The following is a 15,616-nucleotide window of genomic DNA, read 5'->3' as shown; positions in this document are numbered from 1 at the left end:
CACTTGAAGCTTTACCTGCTAGCATCAAGTCCATTAGCCTAGCATGACCACGTTGACGTTATTGTTTCATTCTACTCACAATACTTCGATATTACTGAGATTATAAGTTATACTTTCCTTTGACATGTTCACAACAGGCTTATTGTTTCTACTGTGTTACCTATAAGTAATTTAAGGACTAATAACCCACCTGTGTATTAAAATAAAGAGGCACAGATCATCAGCTTGTTTACAGTTTGCCTCAAAGAGAGTTTCTCCTGTGCACTTTGCACCACCTAGTTGTATCATAAAGTAATGCCGCAAAGTGTAGTGAGAAAACCACTGAACCATTAATTAAAGACATATTAAACACGCAAGGATAGCACGGTGGCATGGTGGTTAGCACTGTTGCCACACAGCAAGGAAGTTCTGAGTTCAATTCTGACCCTGAGGAGGATAAGTGAATGGATGGATGGATAAACACACACAGAAATTACTTGGGTGGCCATTTTTTTTTTACCTTGTTTAAAAACATGAACTGAACTGTGATTCCATAACTTATGAATTGTCTTTTTTTTTGTCTCTTAACCTTTTAACTATTAGTTTAATCCCTATTTATGTCTTCAACAACATTAAGCACTGTTTACTGTGTTTAGTGGTCTTCTCTGGATTCCCTTCTAAACCATTTTCCTCTGAGTCCTTGTAAACCGACCTTGAGGAAACACCAGAAACAGAATAAAAGAAATCCTATTGTTTGTTGTGAAATCTGTTTATGTTGTCCTAGTAAGGCTACCATGGGGCGACCACTAGAGGTCGCTAGAATACTGTATGTGTATATGTTTTGAGAAAATTGATGATAGCCACGTACACTGCTGCTCTAGTTCAACAAAAGCTGTTCGTGCAGGAGAACCATGCGTCTTATTGCCTCCAATCACGACATTGTTAATTCCTTTGATCTGAGAGGGAACCAGACTTCTTCACATGTATTCTGTTTTCAGACCACAGAGGCCACAGGGTTAGGAGGAAGGACAAATAACCAAAATATTTTCTCCATCAACCAATGCTTGCCATGGGGTCTCCAGACCTGTGTGTCTGGGGCTTACCACAAGTCTGCAGACTTGCATGTTTTAAAAGGACCAAATCTCAGCCTGATGCTTTTTTCCTCTTCTTTTTATTTCATGTTTCGAACCCCAGCTGCTATGCTGAGCATCCATCCTGACCGATCTCAGTTCTTTTGGTACGAGACGATCACGCTGAGCTGTGAAGGGACAGACAACTCTGGAAATTGGACTCTGAAGAGAAACACCTCCTCTAAAACTGCTGAGTCATGTATCTCGGGTTGGGGAGTGTCAAATCAGACGTCATGCACTATTGTGGACACCTATGCATCAGACACTGGAACATACTGGTGTGAGTCTGATCGAGGGGAATGCAGTGAGACTATCAACATCACAGTCAAATGTAATGCTCTTTGTTATTTGATGTTTTAGACTTTTTATCTGATATACAGCTGAGGAGTCATAGCACGGTTTGATTTTCAGATGGAGTCATCCTGGAAAGCCCTGCGCTTCCTGTGACAGAAGATGAAACAGTGATACTTCTCTGCTATTACAAGTACGATGAAGAGAGCAAGGCGACTTCTAATTTCTCTGCTAACTTCTACAAAGACGGACATTTAATCAGTACTCAGCCTGCAGGGAACCTCACTTTCTCAGCTGTGTCCTTATCTGATGAAGGTTTCTACAAGTGTGAACACCCAACAAAAGGACAGTCAGCACAGAGTTGGATGGCTGTCAAAGGCAAAGGTGGGTTCAGGCAACAAGACATCTGTTTTGAGGAGAAATGTGGTAGACGTGATACATAATCAATAAAATACACCCAGTCTGTCCTTTGACATATTCATTGTGCTCCAAAAGCAATGCACTGACTAATTTCACCTATTTAAACTAGCCACTGAGGATTGATTGACATATATTCAAAAGATTTTGTTATTTTCCAACTGAAGCATAAAATCCTTATTGAGGCAGTCCTGTCTTCCTCCCCTCACCCCAAATGGTCACAACAGACAGCAGATGGCCCCGCCCCTCCCTGAGCATGGTTCTGCTGGATGTTTCTTCCTGTTAAAAGAAAGTTTTTCTCTCCCTCTGTCGCCAAAGTGCTTGCTCATAGGGGGTCATGTGATTGTTGGGGTTTTCACTGTTTTCTTTGTATTATTGTAGGGTCTTTGCCGTACAATATAAAATGCCTTTAGGTAGCTGTTGTTGTGATTTGGCGCTGTATTGAATGCTGAATTGAAACTATTTAAAATGCAGTCACACATTTTCAGTATATCCACATGCACATTGCATGGTCAAAAAAATATAAACAGTATAAAAAGTGGATGTAGCCATTCTTGCACCACCCATTACTTAGTGAAGTACTCTTATGAAACCTCAAGTTTAGTGCTTTACCACTTTGAAATGGACATGATAAGGGAAGAGGTGTCCAATGCATAGGGATGGGTATTGATAAGATTTTCACGATTCCGATTCCATTTTCGATTCTGTTTAATGATTCGATTCTTTATCGATTCTTTTATCGATTCTTTTTTAAAAAGGAGAACACTAAGGTCGATTAGCTTAGAACTTTGTTTTATATCTTCTCTTTGAGCAAGATAGAAATTTACAAGTAACATGGCCTTACAAACCCAGCAGTGAGATCTTAAGAGATCCAGACTACGGCTCTTCAATGGGGTGTCACAGGGTCCCCAGGAAAAAAAATTGTAAATGTAAAATAATAAAATAAATATTCTTCTGTAGCAATAACAAAGTATAACATAAATTATTCTGTAGAAATTATACAAGAATATCCAGTAATGTCCCTGCCTACAATTAAACACATTCACTTACCAAAAATCGGGGCATCTGCTGTGGCAGCCTTTTACCACAAACTTAGTCACTGCTCGGTGACATTCGTCTATCCTGGCCTGAAAGGAGACGCTACCAGTAGACTGCAGCAAGAACTGCCAGCATCTGAGCCAGACAGACTCTGTCTCTCTCATCATGATCACCTAAATGCACAGTAATGGCAGGTTTTGTAATAAGGCAGATCGCGCTAACATAATATGCACTGTTAGTTGATTATTTACCTGCCGCATTAACGGGAGAGGACGTGCAAACGTTACCGCTGCTGCTGGGTTGAGATTCACGAGTCCGGAGCGGAATTAAAAACACGACATTCATTTACGGTCATCGCGTGTTTTGTGAGCAAATGCTTTTGCATATTCGCAGTGTTTCCTCCCTTAAATGAAATATCTACTTTTCAAGTACTGCAAGTTGCCCTGTTGTCATCCGTTCTCATAAAGTATAACCAAACTTTTGAGCGTTTGAGCCGCTTTCGCGCCGTGTTTCCTGCCAGGTAAATGACGCTCCGCAACATGGTGACGTCATTCGGGGCGACTGGAATCGATGAGGGAATCGTTTGCAAAAATGGCAAACAATTCCAAGGAATTGAAACAGTGGGAACCGGTTCTCAACAAGAACCGGTTTTCGATACCCATCCCTACCAATGCACATTCATTGTTCAAGAACTTATGACTAGGGATGGGTATTGTTTAGGTTTTATCCGATACCGGTGCCAAATAAATCGGTACTTTTGAAACGGTGCCGGTGCTTAAACGGTGCTCAAACCGGTGCTTAAAGAATGGAGAACACAAAATTGGTCCAAAAACCTCTCATGTTTAGCTGTTTTTTTGTAAAAAGATAATAATGTTAGCCTTTTCTGCAGTTATGGGGCATATATAATATCACTCTTGGCTGGAAGCAGTGCTTAAACAATGGAAAAAACACAAACTTTGTCCAAAAACCTCTCATGTTTAGCTGTTTTTTTTGTAAAAAGATAACAATGTTAGCCTTTTCTGCAGCTATAGGATATATATAATATCACTCTTGGCTGGAAGCAGTGCTTAAACAATGGAAAAAACACAAACTTTGTCCAAAAACCTCTCATGTTTAACTGTTTTCCACTTTTTCTTTGGTCATTTTAGCCTTTTTGGCCAGGGTGAAGGGAGCATCTGCCATCAAACAAGAAGACAGCTGCATGTAGCTATGATGATGTTTGCTAGTTCACCTTACATGCAGTAATGTAATAACGTGGTTAGCATACTCAACGGAAATTACACGAACAACATTAAGCTACTCCCGCAGAGAAGAACGGCTGCTGCTGCATCATCATCCGTCATCATTTCTGCTACACTGGCAGGGCTAGGGGCCAGGACTCTACTCTTCGGGTTTTTGGGGGATGTTGCTAAATCCGGGTCCGATAACAGGCAACCCACCTGCAGTAGATGTGCACGGTGTGAGGTCTCGCAGCAAGCTATCAAATACGGCGCATTTCTCGGCTTTAAAAAAAACCCGCTATGCATCGCCAGGTGTTTCATCAGATTTGAGGTGTTACCTCCTTTGACAGTATCACAGTATCAGCTTAAAGCACTTGTTGCAGGCTGCTGAGTTTGCATATTGTGCTGTGAAGTACAGCCAGACTTTTGACTGCTTCGCCTTGGACATTTTTAATCTGTAGCTCTGCTCTAAAAGAACGTACGTACCTGGGCCCGCCTACTATCTTCGGAAACGTAAAATGATTGGCTAGAAGTCTATCACAGCTCAGGAAGAAAAAGCACCGAAATAAAGCAACGAAATGTGCGCTGCTTTTCGGTCTGGTTACTACCGTTTATGTCGGAACCGGTGCCATCATGAACACCCCCCCGCACACACACAAGAGCACAAGAGAGATGAAGACACCCTACAATGAGCTGAAACATGCACTTGTTATTGTTAAAACAGATTATTATGACTCAAAATATTATTTGGTTTTCATACGTGTCTATTTTCAGTGATATCAGCTCTAATAGCAGGATATTAACTAGGCATATAAACCTATAATTCTCTCTCCTTTTTGCCATACTTTTCAAGCTACCTATATTTGACAACAACATAAAAATTAAAATTCTGTTTTGGAGGCACGACCACAATATTTTTAGTGGCCCCGTATGAAATACATTCTGGAGGCGCCCTGTCTTTGTGAATTATTAAATTATTATTATTGAATTAATTTGGTCTTCTGACGAAAACAAAAAGAGGATTCAATTAAAGAAGATTTCATAGGCTTGCTTTAACTTCTAAAAGAGTGTAAAAAAGAGACTTTACACTTTTTTCACTTACTGAAGGGTGTCTCATTTCCTGTCATGCTCAAGTGCATGAAGCCGCTTCAGAGGGGTAGGTGTGAAATGGTGGGGGTGTAAATTCATGAGAAGGATAAGTGTTTGGAGGGGGAAACCAAACAGCACTGCATTCTGCAGACAGAGACCACAGGGGGTGGAAAATAGAAGCCCCCTGCATGTGCTCACAGTGTTGATCTGACATTTGGAATATGAGGGTTTTTTTGCAGAGCCCACCAACACCTAATCATCTGTGCGACCCTAATAACTTCCTGCAAGTCAGAGAGCTGCTGAAAAGTTTCTAAGAAAGAAAAGAGCACCAAAGCACAATGGAGATCTCTTCAATGTGTCTGATTATCTGTGAGTAAATTTTACTTTTTTAGTTGTTTTTAATTCAGCTGTAATTGAAAGAATTCCTGAGCTTGCAGGACATTTGAAGGTTTTATTAGGTGTATGTTTCTCCAAAGATCGCAAAGAAAATACGATTACTTCTTTGTCCTACAAAGTACAACTTGATGAGAGGCTGCTTCCTCACACATTCTGCTTTAAATTTCTCCCATTTTTTCCAGAGTTATTAGGTTTTGATTTATGTTCGGCTCGTCACAAGCTAAAAATGTGATTTGCTGTATTTTAATTTCACTTTCATTTACTCACTTCCACGTTGCTGTTTTCAGACATACTCGTGATATATTGCATGGACAGAATGATGTTTTGCATGATAATTTTACTGTGCTGCGAGCTTAAATTGTTAAACAGAAGCGTCGCACTACAAACCCAAGTTGGCAAAGTACACAAATGGTTTTCCTACTGCAACATGTCAACATATCAGCAGTGGACAAAGTCCGGTTAGTTCCTTTTTGCAACCTGCGTGGACTCTCTGTGATCTGCCAACAATGGTACCAATGCCAAGATAAACACACTATTCATTATGTATATCGTGAAAACAACATAATTATATATTTTAACACCCTTGAGTTATATTGTCTCTTGTAAAAGGGACTTCTTTCTTCCCACTTTAACCTTAAAGTACTTGCACAAAGGAGATTTTAAGGTATTTGGAATTCACTTACTAATATCGTAGGGTCTCTATATTATCAAGCATCACAAGGGTGTTGTTGTGAAAATCCTTCTGAGACCAAGAAAAATAAAGTTCTGGACATTTTTTTGTGTGTTTGTTTTTTGGAAGATTTTAAATTTTTAGATGATTTGGATTAAATACAAAACCTTTTTCCAAATAGCGGTTTATTCATTTATCTTTTATTTTTTTTTATTTTCTGCCACTAGTTCAACAACAGAATGATGTTATGTGGAGATTTGGTGTTCACGTTCATGTGGATTTCTGGTTATTGTTTTGTTCACAAACAGTAAAATTGTTAGATGAAGGAAACTGGAGAGGAAATCTCTGCTCATCTACACAGGACTTCAACGGTCTCAGCATAGAGACGCAGCTTTGTTGCACTCTGTTGAAGTACAGTCATCTTCCAGAGATCATGAATTTTTCTTATTATTAGAGACATCAATATCAATTGTTACTTTGATGGAGTAATCTTGAAGATTTTGTCTTGACTTAACTGAATTGACTATAATTAGGACTCAAGTGTATCTGGATCCCAGTGCATCAGGCATGCCATGAACGCGTTATAGATACACCAAAGATTGTTTTCAGATTTCAGGTTAAAACAGTTAGGAGAAGGAAACACATCAGAACACTAAACCATGAACATATTATCTATGCACTGAAGATTGTTTTCAGTTTTCAGGTTGCCTTGTTAGATGAGCACCTCTCTGGTTTGTGTGCTCTGGCATTTTCAAAAACCTGGTTTTCTATTTCCTGTTTGAGGTCACCAGAGGGCCTCCAGGCTTGGCAGTTGTGGGCAGTTTTGTCCTGTCTTCATGTCTCATGGTAAAAACAGCTGGAAACCAGTTTCAATAGAGTTGAAATTGAACTGAAAAAGAAGGGAAGGGTACAGTTTAATGCACTGTTAGGAAATATATTATCAAATGTATAACTAAACAGAGTAAATAGTTTAAGAAATAAAACTAATTATCCACTCTATGTTTGTGTGAGTGTGTGTGTTTGTGTGTATGTGTGAGTGTGTGCATGTGAGGGTTAAAATTGCTCTACATTTCTGAAATCCTTCTCCAATGAAGGTAGGCATGTAATAGTTTTCAAGACTGTAAGGCCAGTAAGCAAAAACAGACCCAAATGCTGAGCTGATAGAGAGTTGTATCAAAGTATTATAATCTTTATTTACACATGAGTTAAGGTACGCACTGAGGGGTCTTGGTAAAAGCACAGGGGTTTCTTTCAGTTCTTGAGGGAAATGTCCATAGAGAGAGAGGAGACAGGTGTTAAAAGGTCCACAAAGTAAAAGGTCCACACAAGGTCTGGAGGCCAAATGTTTTCATTCTGTATCTGCCATTTTCAGCTTTAATTAGACTCTGTTTAATGTATTCTAGCCTCTACACGAGATTAAAATGTTGCTGCTTTCCAACATACTGGTGATATACAGGAGGGACAGGATGATGTTTTGTGTAATCATTTGCCTGCATGGAGCTTAAATGGATAAACTGAAGCATCGCCCTACAAGCTCAAGCTGGCAGTAGTAAAACAGTTGCCTAGCGATCGTATGTTATATGGACGACAGTATTGGCCCACAGCTGTTAATCTTTGAATACAGGTGTTTTACGTTGCATTTACACAGCTGTATAAAACTGAGCACCCTTTCAGTCCGCCATTACAAACACTTACAAAAGATTGGGTCGTTCTAAAGAGGTCACTGAAACACTGAGCGTGGTATGACTAAAGTCCATTCGTGGAATTTCTTCCCTCCTAGATATTCCATGATCAACTGAAAGTGATATTATTACGAAGTGGAACAACAGCAACTCAGCCAAGAAGTAGCAGATCACACAAACAGAGCAGAGTCTCTTAATACGTAAGAGTTTCCAACGCTCTGTTCACTCAGTAACAGAGTCCAAACCCCCTCTGTCATTAACCTCAAACAGTGTGCACTCTTGCAGGTGTACTCCATCTGTGGCCTTTGCTTTGGTCCATGTCTTAATTTGAGACGTTCCTATTATTATCATTGTTATTATTATTTTATACACAGATGTCATGGACTTACAAGTAATAGATTGATATGATGCGGTGATATGGTCTTAATCTTTTGTGGATTTCTGATCATTTTTTTTGTCCATGAGCATTAAAACAGTTAGATGAAGGAAACACATCAGAACACTAAACCATGAACATATTATATACGCACTCAAGATTGTTTTCAGTTTGCCTTGTTAGATGAGCACCTCTCTGGTTTGTGTGCTGTGACATTTTCAAAAACCTGGTTTTCTTTTTCCTGTTTGAGGTCACCAGAGGGCCTCCAGGCTTGGCAGTTGTGGGCAGTTTTGTCCTGTCTTCATGTCTCATGGTAAAAACAGCTGCAAACCAGTTTCAATAGAGCTGAAATTGAACTGAAAAAGAAGGGAAGGGTACAGTTTAATGCACTGTTAGGAAATGTATTATCTATATTCACAACATACTTCATACCGTGTACATTATAACATACCATAATAGACCCATTTCTGTAATATACTTACATATCTATACTATTGCTAATATATATTGTAATATACCTATATCACTAAAGCACTTCTGGATGGATGCAAACTGCATTTCGTTGCCCTGTACCTGTGCATTAGCAATGACAATAAAGTTGAATTCTATTCTATTCTATTCTATTCTATCAAATGTACAAAACAGAGTAAAATTGCTTGGAAATCAAACTTTTAGCAATGGCTCTGAAATAACTGAAAATCAGGTTGTGTAGGAATGTTTAGCTTATTTTAGAGTTTAGGAATGTGTTAGATAGGATATAGAATTGTGAGACACTGACACTGCCTTGGATATAAATAAAGGCCTGACTGTGTCATGAACTTAGGAGTAGATTTTAGGAGACCCTCCCCCAGTTGAACTGTGTAAGTAAGACAAAGAGGAGTTAATGCTGAGTGGAAATTCCTCAGGGCATGCCTGGGTGGGAGTCCCAAAGTTTGTAACTAAATAACTTTGGTTTGGAAGGGAGGTGGACTTTTATGACCCTCAGGAAGGTACGTACATAGAGATATACGCACATAGTGTTTTAACTGTTACGCACACACATCCACACGCACACTCACTCACGTGCACTCACACATACACACAGGTACACGCATACACTCACTCACGTGCACTTACACACACACGGATACGCGCACACACAGGCATTCACGTGCTCGTGCACATAGACACAGACACAGAGTTTGCAGCACACCGTGGGGGGTTTTATGATAGGGTCGCTCCTACAAAACTGTGTTTCACAGAGTGAAAGATCATGAGTGAAGATTTTGGAGAGGGGCACCGGCCTGGCAAGTCTTCCCTTCTAGAAGAATGCATGCTTAAATGAGGATAAATAAAGATGAGTAAAGTTTTTGTGAAAATGACTACTGAGTCCGTCTCTGGATGCTCGAGGAATAAAAAGAACCGGGGTAAAACTGATTTCGCAACAGTTGTCATTCACTAGGTGGTTTAATGTTGAAGAACATGTTTTTCTCTATCAACCAATGCTTGCCATGGGGTCTCCAGACCTGTGTGTCTGGGGCTTACCACAAGTCTGCAGACTTGCATGTTTTAAAAGGACCAAAACTCAGCCTGATGCTTTTTTCCTCTTCTTTTTATTTCATGTTTCGAACCCCAGCTGCTATGCTAAGCATCCATCCTGACCGATCACAGTTCTTTTGGTACGAGACGATCACGCTGAGCTGTGAAGGGACAGACAACTCTGGAAATTGGACTCTGAAGAGAAACACCTCCTCTAAAACTGCTGAGTCATGTATCTCGGGTTGGGGAGTGTCAAATCAGACGTCATGCACTGTTGTGGACACCTATGCATCAGACACTGGAACATACTGGTGTGAGTCTGATCGAGGGGAATGCAGTGAGACTATCAACATCACAGTCAAATGTAATGCTCTTTGTTATTTGATGTTTTAGACTTTTTATCTGATATACAGCTGAGGAGTCATAGCACGGTTTGATTTTCAGATGGAGTCATCCTGGAAAGCCCTGCGCTTCCTGTGACAGAAGATGAAACAGTGATACTTCTCTGCTATTACAAGTACGATGAAGAGAGCAAGGCGACTTCTAATTTCTCTGCTAACTTCTACAAAGACGGACATTTAATCAGTACTCAGCCTGCAGGAAACCTCACTTTCTCAGCTGTGTCCTTATCTGATGAAGGTTTCTACAAGTGTGAACACCCAACAAAAGGACAGTCAGCACAGAGTTGGATGGCTGTCAAAGGCAAAGGTGGGTTCAGGCAACAAGACATCTGTTTTGAGGAGAAATGTGGTAGACGTGATACATAATAAAATACACCCAGTCTGTCCTTTGACATATTCATTGTGCTCCAAAAGCAATGCATTGACTAATTTCACCTATTTAAACTAGCCACTGAGGATTGATTGACATATATTCAAAAGATTTTGTTATTTTCCAACTGAAGCATAAAATCCTTATTGAGGCAGTCCTGTCTTCCTCCCCTCACCCCAAATGGTCGCTACAGACAGCAGATGGCCCCGCCCCTCCCTGAGCATGGTTCTGCTGGATGTTTCTTCCTGTTAAAAGAAAGTTTTTCTCTCCCTCTGTCGCCAAAGTGCTTGCTCATAGGGGGTCATATGATTGTTGGGGTTTTCACTGTTTTCTTTGTATTATTGTAGGGTCTTTGCCTTACAATATAAAATGCTTTTAGGTAGCTGTTGTTGTGATTTGGCGCTGTATTGAATGCTGAATTGGAACTATTTAAAATGCAGTCACACATTTTCAGTGTGTCCACATGCACATTGCATGGTCAAAAAAATATAAACAGTATAAAAAGTGGATGTAGCCATTCTGCACCACTCATTACTTAGTGAAGTACTCTTATGAAACCTCAAATTGAGTGCTTTACCACTTTGAAATGGACATGATAAGGGAAGAGGTGTCCAATGCACATTCATTGTTCAAGAACTTATGACTGGTAATTAATTCATGAGTGAGCATTACTTGGATAATCCTTCATTCTGATTTCAATAAAGGCCATAATTTACTAAAGGAACTTCATATTTTATTTATTATGACTAGAAATTCGTGGCTGAGCCAAGCAAGTCAACAGAAAAAGGTTTAAAGAGGTCACAGAGTGAGGGAACGTCCCCTAGACTTTCTATAGCATTGGAAGTCTCTTTCCAGTCACAGGAGTCTCCACCTGCTGGCCATTAAAAGAATGAAGGTTTAACATACTTGCATATTAGACCTTGAGGCTGTATCCATCTTTTATACTGCCTGTGCAGTACTGATTCACACATCTCATCTGCACATACTTAATTAGAAGGTAAATATGAGAAATACATATATAAAGTCCAAGAGCTTTTAAGCTCCTGTGCCCTGTATTTCTGCTTTGGCTTTCCCTGTCGGTTACTTAATTGATTCTACTGTGTATTGTTTGATTTCCTTCCTTTATTGTTGCCTTTCAGCCATTTATTCTGCCTGTATTTTTGGTACTTTCTATGCCAACTCTGTTATTTTGTTCTGTCTTCCTTACAGTCAGAGCTCAGCCATCAGTATCTGTGCCTGGACTGATTGGTGCTATTCTGGTGAAACTCTTCTACACTGTGATTATTACACTGGGTGCAAATGTACTCATACGCTGAGCTAATGGTAGAAAACCTGAGAAAATGAGTGTGATGTGACCTCTTTCATATCATTGCCCTCATATATTGAAATATATCTTTATATTTGTACAGCCATGATGTTTCGCTTTTTATTTGAAAATGCTGGAAATTAATCGCAACAAAGAATTTAGGAACATCTGAGATAAGATGCAGTAAAAATGTTTAAGGATGCGTTCACCAACAGCTATGGAGTCTGTGTATGTAATGGTGTTAAACATGTACTCATAAGACAAGTATTTAACCATCCAGCCATCAGTTTTTGCAGCTGAGCTAGAGCTGGAGCCTATCCCAGCTGTCATAGGGTGAGAGGAGCTATGGACAAATTGCCAGAACTGGTGAGATACAGATCTGAGAACAACCAAGTAACCTAGCATATCTTTGAATTGTGGGTGGAAGCTGGAAAACCCACTGGGAGAAGATGCAAACTCCACTTAGAACACCAGGCAACTGATGGATTCACACCCAGGACCATTTTCCTGTGGGGCCGTGGTGAGAAAACCATATCATTATGCCGTCCTTGTTACTATATGACTGTAACTACCCTCTATAGTGTTTTGTAAACCATTTAACACATTAATATGGTTCTAATAAATGACAACTGGAGTACCTGGAGAGAACCAACACCAGCACTGTGAGAAGATACAATCTTCATACCGAAGACCAGGAAACTGATGGATTCACACCCAGGACCGTCTTCCTGTGAGGCCGTGGTGCTAATCACCGTATCATCATGCAGCCCATGTTAAATTATATGACAGTAACTACCCTCTATAGTGTTTTGTAAAACATTTAATATGTTATTGTGGTTCTAATAAATGACAACTGGAGCATCACAGAGTGCATTTTGTGTTTTCTGTAGGAAAATACACTTTAGGTTTTAAAAAGGCATCATTTTAAATCTGGGTGAAGTGTTTTTTATAAGAAATCAAAAAGGATCAAACTCATATAGAGGATAAATGTGTTAATGACTATTAAGTTACATAGATGCTGCCTTGATTTGCAGCCAAATGTCTGTTCAAAACTAACTTTTCAGGAATAATTTAAAATAACTTTCAGTGTACGATGAAGCTCTCTGCCTGTAACTCAGGGTATCAGCATGTTTACATTGTTGACAGGTGACAAAAAGAAATGTTTCTCAGTGCTCACTCATTTTTTAGGTAATCACCATTCAAACTTGGGTGATAATAATAATAATAATAATTGTTATGGCCCTGGGCCTTGAGGGAGTGAGACCGCTTTTCTCTTCAAGCAAATCCAATAGTGCCAGGACTCAATAATGATTGGCTAGCTGGAGATCTGTGCCAGCCCTCCTGTATGCAGTTTGCAGTGTGTCAACCCTCATAGACAGGGCTGCACATAAGTGGTCCGCAGGTGCGCATGCGCTGTCAAAATAAAAGACGCGCAACAAATAATAAGTTGCAACGCACGTTTACGTACATAAGATTTTCTGGAGGAGGACAGACGTTTGTTTAGAACTCTTAAAGATGTCAAGAAGCTCCTTTAAGCAATTACTTTGGTGTTCCTCCACCTCCAAAGAAATGTCAGAAGGAGTCCGAACCACAAAAGAAGCGCGTATTCTCGGAAAAGTGGTTGCAGGAGGTGAGCTGGCTTCAAACAAATGATGAACGCACAGAGATGTGGTGCAGAATATGCCGTGAAAATCCCACTCTAGCGGACAAAAACAGTGCTTTTTATATGGACGCAAACACACATTGCAACTTCTTATCTGGTGTGCGTCTTTTATTTTGACAGCGCATGCGCACCTGCGGACCACTTATGTGCAGCCCTGCTAATAGACACTTGACTGCCTGGGATCCGGTGGTGCTCCAGGAAGCAATGAGTGGTTGATTGTATGCACCTGTGGCTCTGTGTCTGCTGCTTAGGACTGAACATGCTTCCTTCTTGCCTCCCTCTTTGAACTTTGATCACTCAACTCTGTTCATGGCATTGAATTTTGTTTGTTAACCTCGGTGCCTGGTTGAACTTAACTTGATTAGAGTTTTGTGATGCTAGCTTGCCTCAGTTAACTCTTAGCTTTTACTATTGTCTGTGTTAATGCCTTCATGTAAAGTGGTCTGTTGAAAAAGCCCTGTCGGTTTTTTGTTTTACTCAGTTTCTTGTGTGAGGGCTCGTGTATGTTACGCCTCCCTAGTAGAGGGGATCGTAACAACAACAACAACAACAATGATAATAATAAAAATCCCAAGATGTAAACCTACCCATGTCACACATTCAACTATGTGTTGCATAAAAGCTTTCACTATAGTGAGATGCATTCAAATTATAATTTGAGTCAGTCAGATCTGATCTTCAAGGTTACAAACATTCATTTCTAATCATTAAACTGCTCAAATTCCAAGTTAGATTATTGCTCATGTAACCTTTGTATCCTTAGTTGTTGTAAGTCATGGCAAGTCAAGTTAATGTGTAACTGCTCTTTTTGTATGCCTTTGTACAGTTATAGTTACTGTATCTTGTATTCTTTATATTATGTTGTGTTGTATTTGAGCTTAGGCTATTTATTTATTTCACCAAAACACACAACGCAAAATAAAACTGTAGACAGACTTGACTGAGCATTGTCGAAGAGAAGGCTTCAGGTTTTCCATTAATTTGTCCTTCCTCTTTATGTTACAATCAACAGTTTGAGATATACGTTTAGTTTCATTTGGTTTAATTTCTTGTGAAGAATGACACAGTAATTTAGGTTTCATGTAACTTTATCTTAGCCTCAGCATCTTCGTCTTTGAATAGTTTCGTCAGAAAAAAAACAGAACGCTTATTGTGAAATTTGAGGTGATGATTCAGTTTTTGTCCCTGTTGTTTTGTTGTTTCATGTTGTTTTTGTGATAACAAAGTCCATCTGAAGACTGTTCTCGAAAAGACGAGCACCAAATGATGTTAGACCTGCTGAAGTGAGAAAGTTGTCTTTTTTTTGTTTTCTTTGAGGATCGAAAGTTTTACTTCAGAAAACAGTGAATATGTTTATTAATAGACGCTATTAAAGTTGAAGTTAACAACAGATCCTTTGCTTTACTTGCTAATGTACTAACAGCATTAACAACCTAAAACACACAAAATGAAAAAACAAACACAAAAAACATGTAAGTCGAGCACTTGCAGACTCAGCAGCACTTTCAGATTAGCATCTACTGCATATGAATGTAATACCTTTCATAAGCTGTGTTATATTATATTATAAATATACTCATTTATTATTTAATGTTTTTTTAAATATAAAATGATGGTAAATGTAAATGGCCTGTATTTATATAGCGCCCCAAAGCGCTTTACATATCCAGTCATCCACCCATTCACACACACATTCACACACTGATGATGTGTTATTTATTGCAGTAACATTGCTTTTTCATGAAATACACTTTGCTTCTTAGAAAGAACTCAAATAAAAGCTGAAGTCACTTTAATGTGGAAAATGATGCATGTAAAACATGTTTGGTTGGGTTCTGAGAAAACTTACGAAGCGTTTCCGCACTGAAGAACACCAAAACTACACTTCCTCTTTTGCTCAGTTTATATGTGAGGAAGGCAGTCCAGGTCCTCACTAGCTGTCTTGTTTCCTCTGCTGTATGAACCTGTTACAAGGTCATTTTGCTGGTTTTCACAGATCATTGGAGGTAAGAACTTCTCCACTTATCCCTACTTTATTCATCTTTTAATTTGTAATTTGTGTGATTGAAA

At 39.4% G+C, this 15,616-nt stretch overlaps 1 protein-coding gene across 1 annotated transcript; it reads left to right on the top strand.

Annotated features, from left to right (window-relative positions):
* Positions 1-1,157: 1,157 nt before the first annotated feature.
* On the top strand, positions 1,158-12,747 carry LOC146674230 (sialoadhesin-like). The gene is made up of 5 exons (XM_085401057.1): positions 1,158-1,440; positions 1,521-1,784; positions 9,904-10,170; positions 10,251-10,514; positions 11,787-12,747. Exons 1-5 carry the CDS (start codon positions 1,158-1,160, stop codon positions 11,891-11,893), a joined length of 1,185 nt encoding a protein of 394 aa, XP_085257183.1. The 3' UTR covers positions 11,894-12,747.
* Positions 12,748-15,616: the final 2,869 nt, after the last annotated feature.

This window comes from Rhamphochromis longiceps, linkage group LG3 (assembly GCF_057381845.1).
Source record: "Rhamphochromis longiceps isolate RC_006_pf linkage group LG3, R_longiceps_female_GT1.1, whole genome shotgun sequence".
NCBI classification, from domain to species: Eukaryota; Metazoa; Chordata; class Actinopteri; order Cichliformes; family Cichlidae; genus Rhamphochromis; species Rhamphochromis longiceps.
Note: the sequence above shows the minus strand (reverse complement) of the source record. Positions and strands in the feature narration are given on the sequence as shown.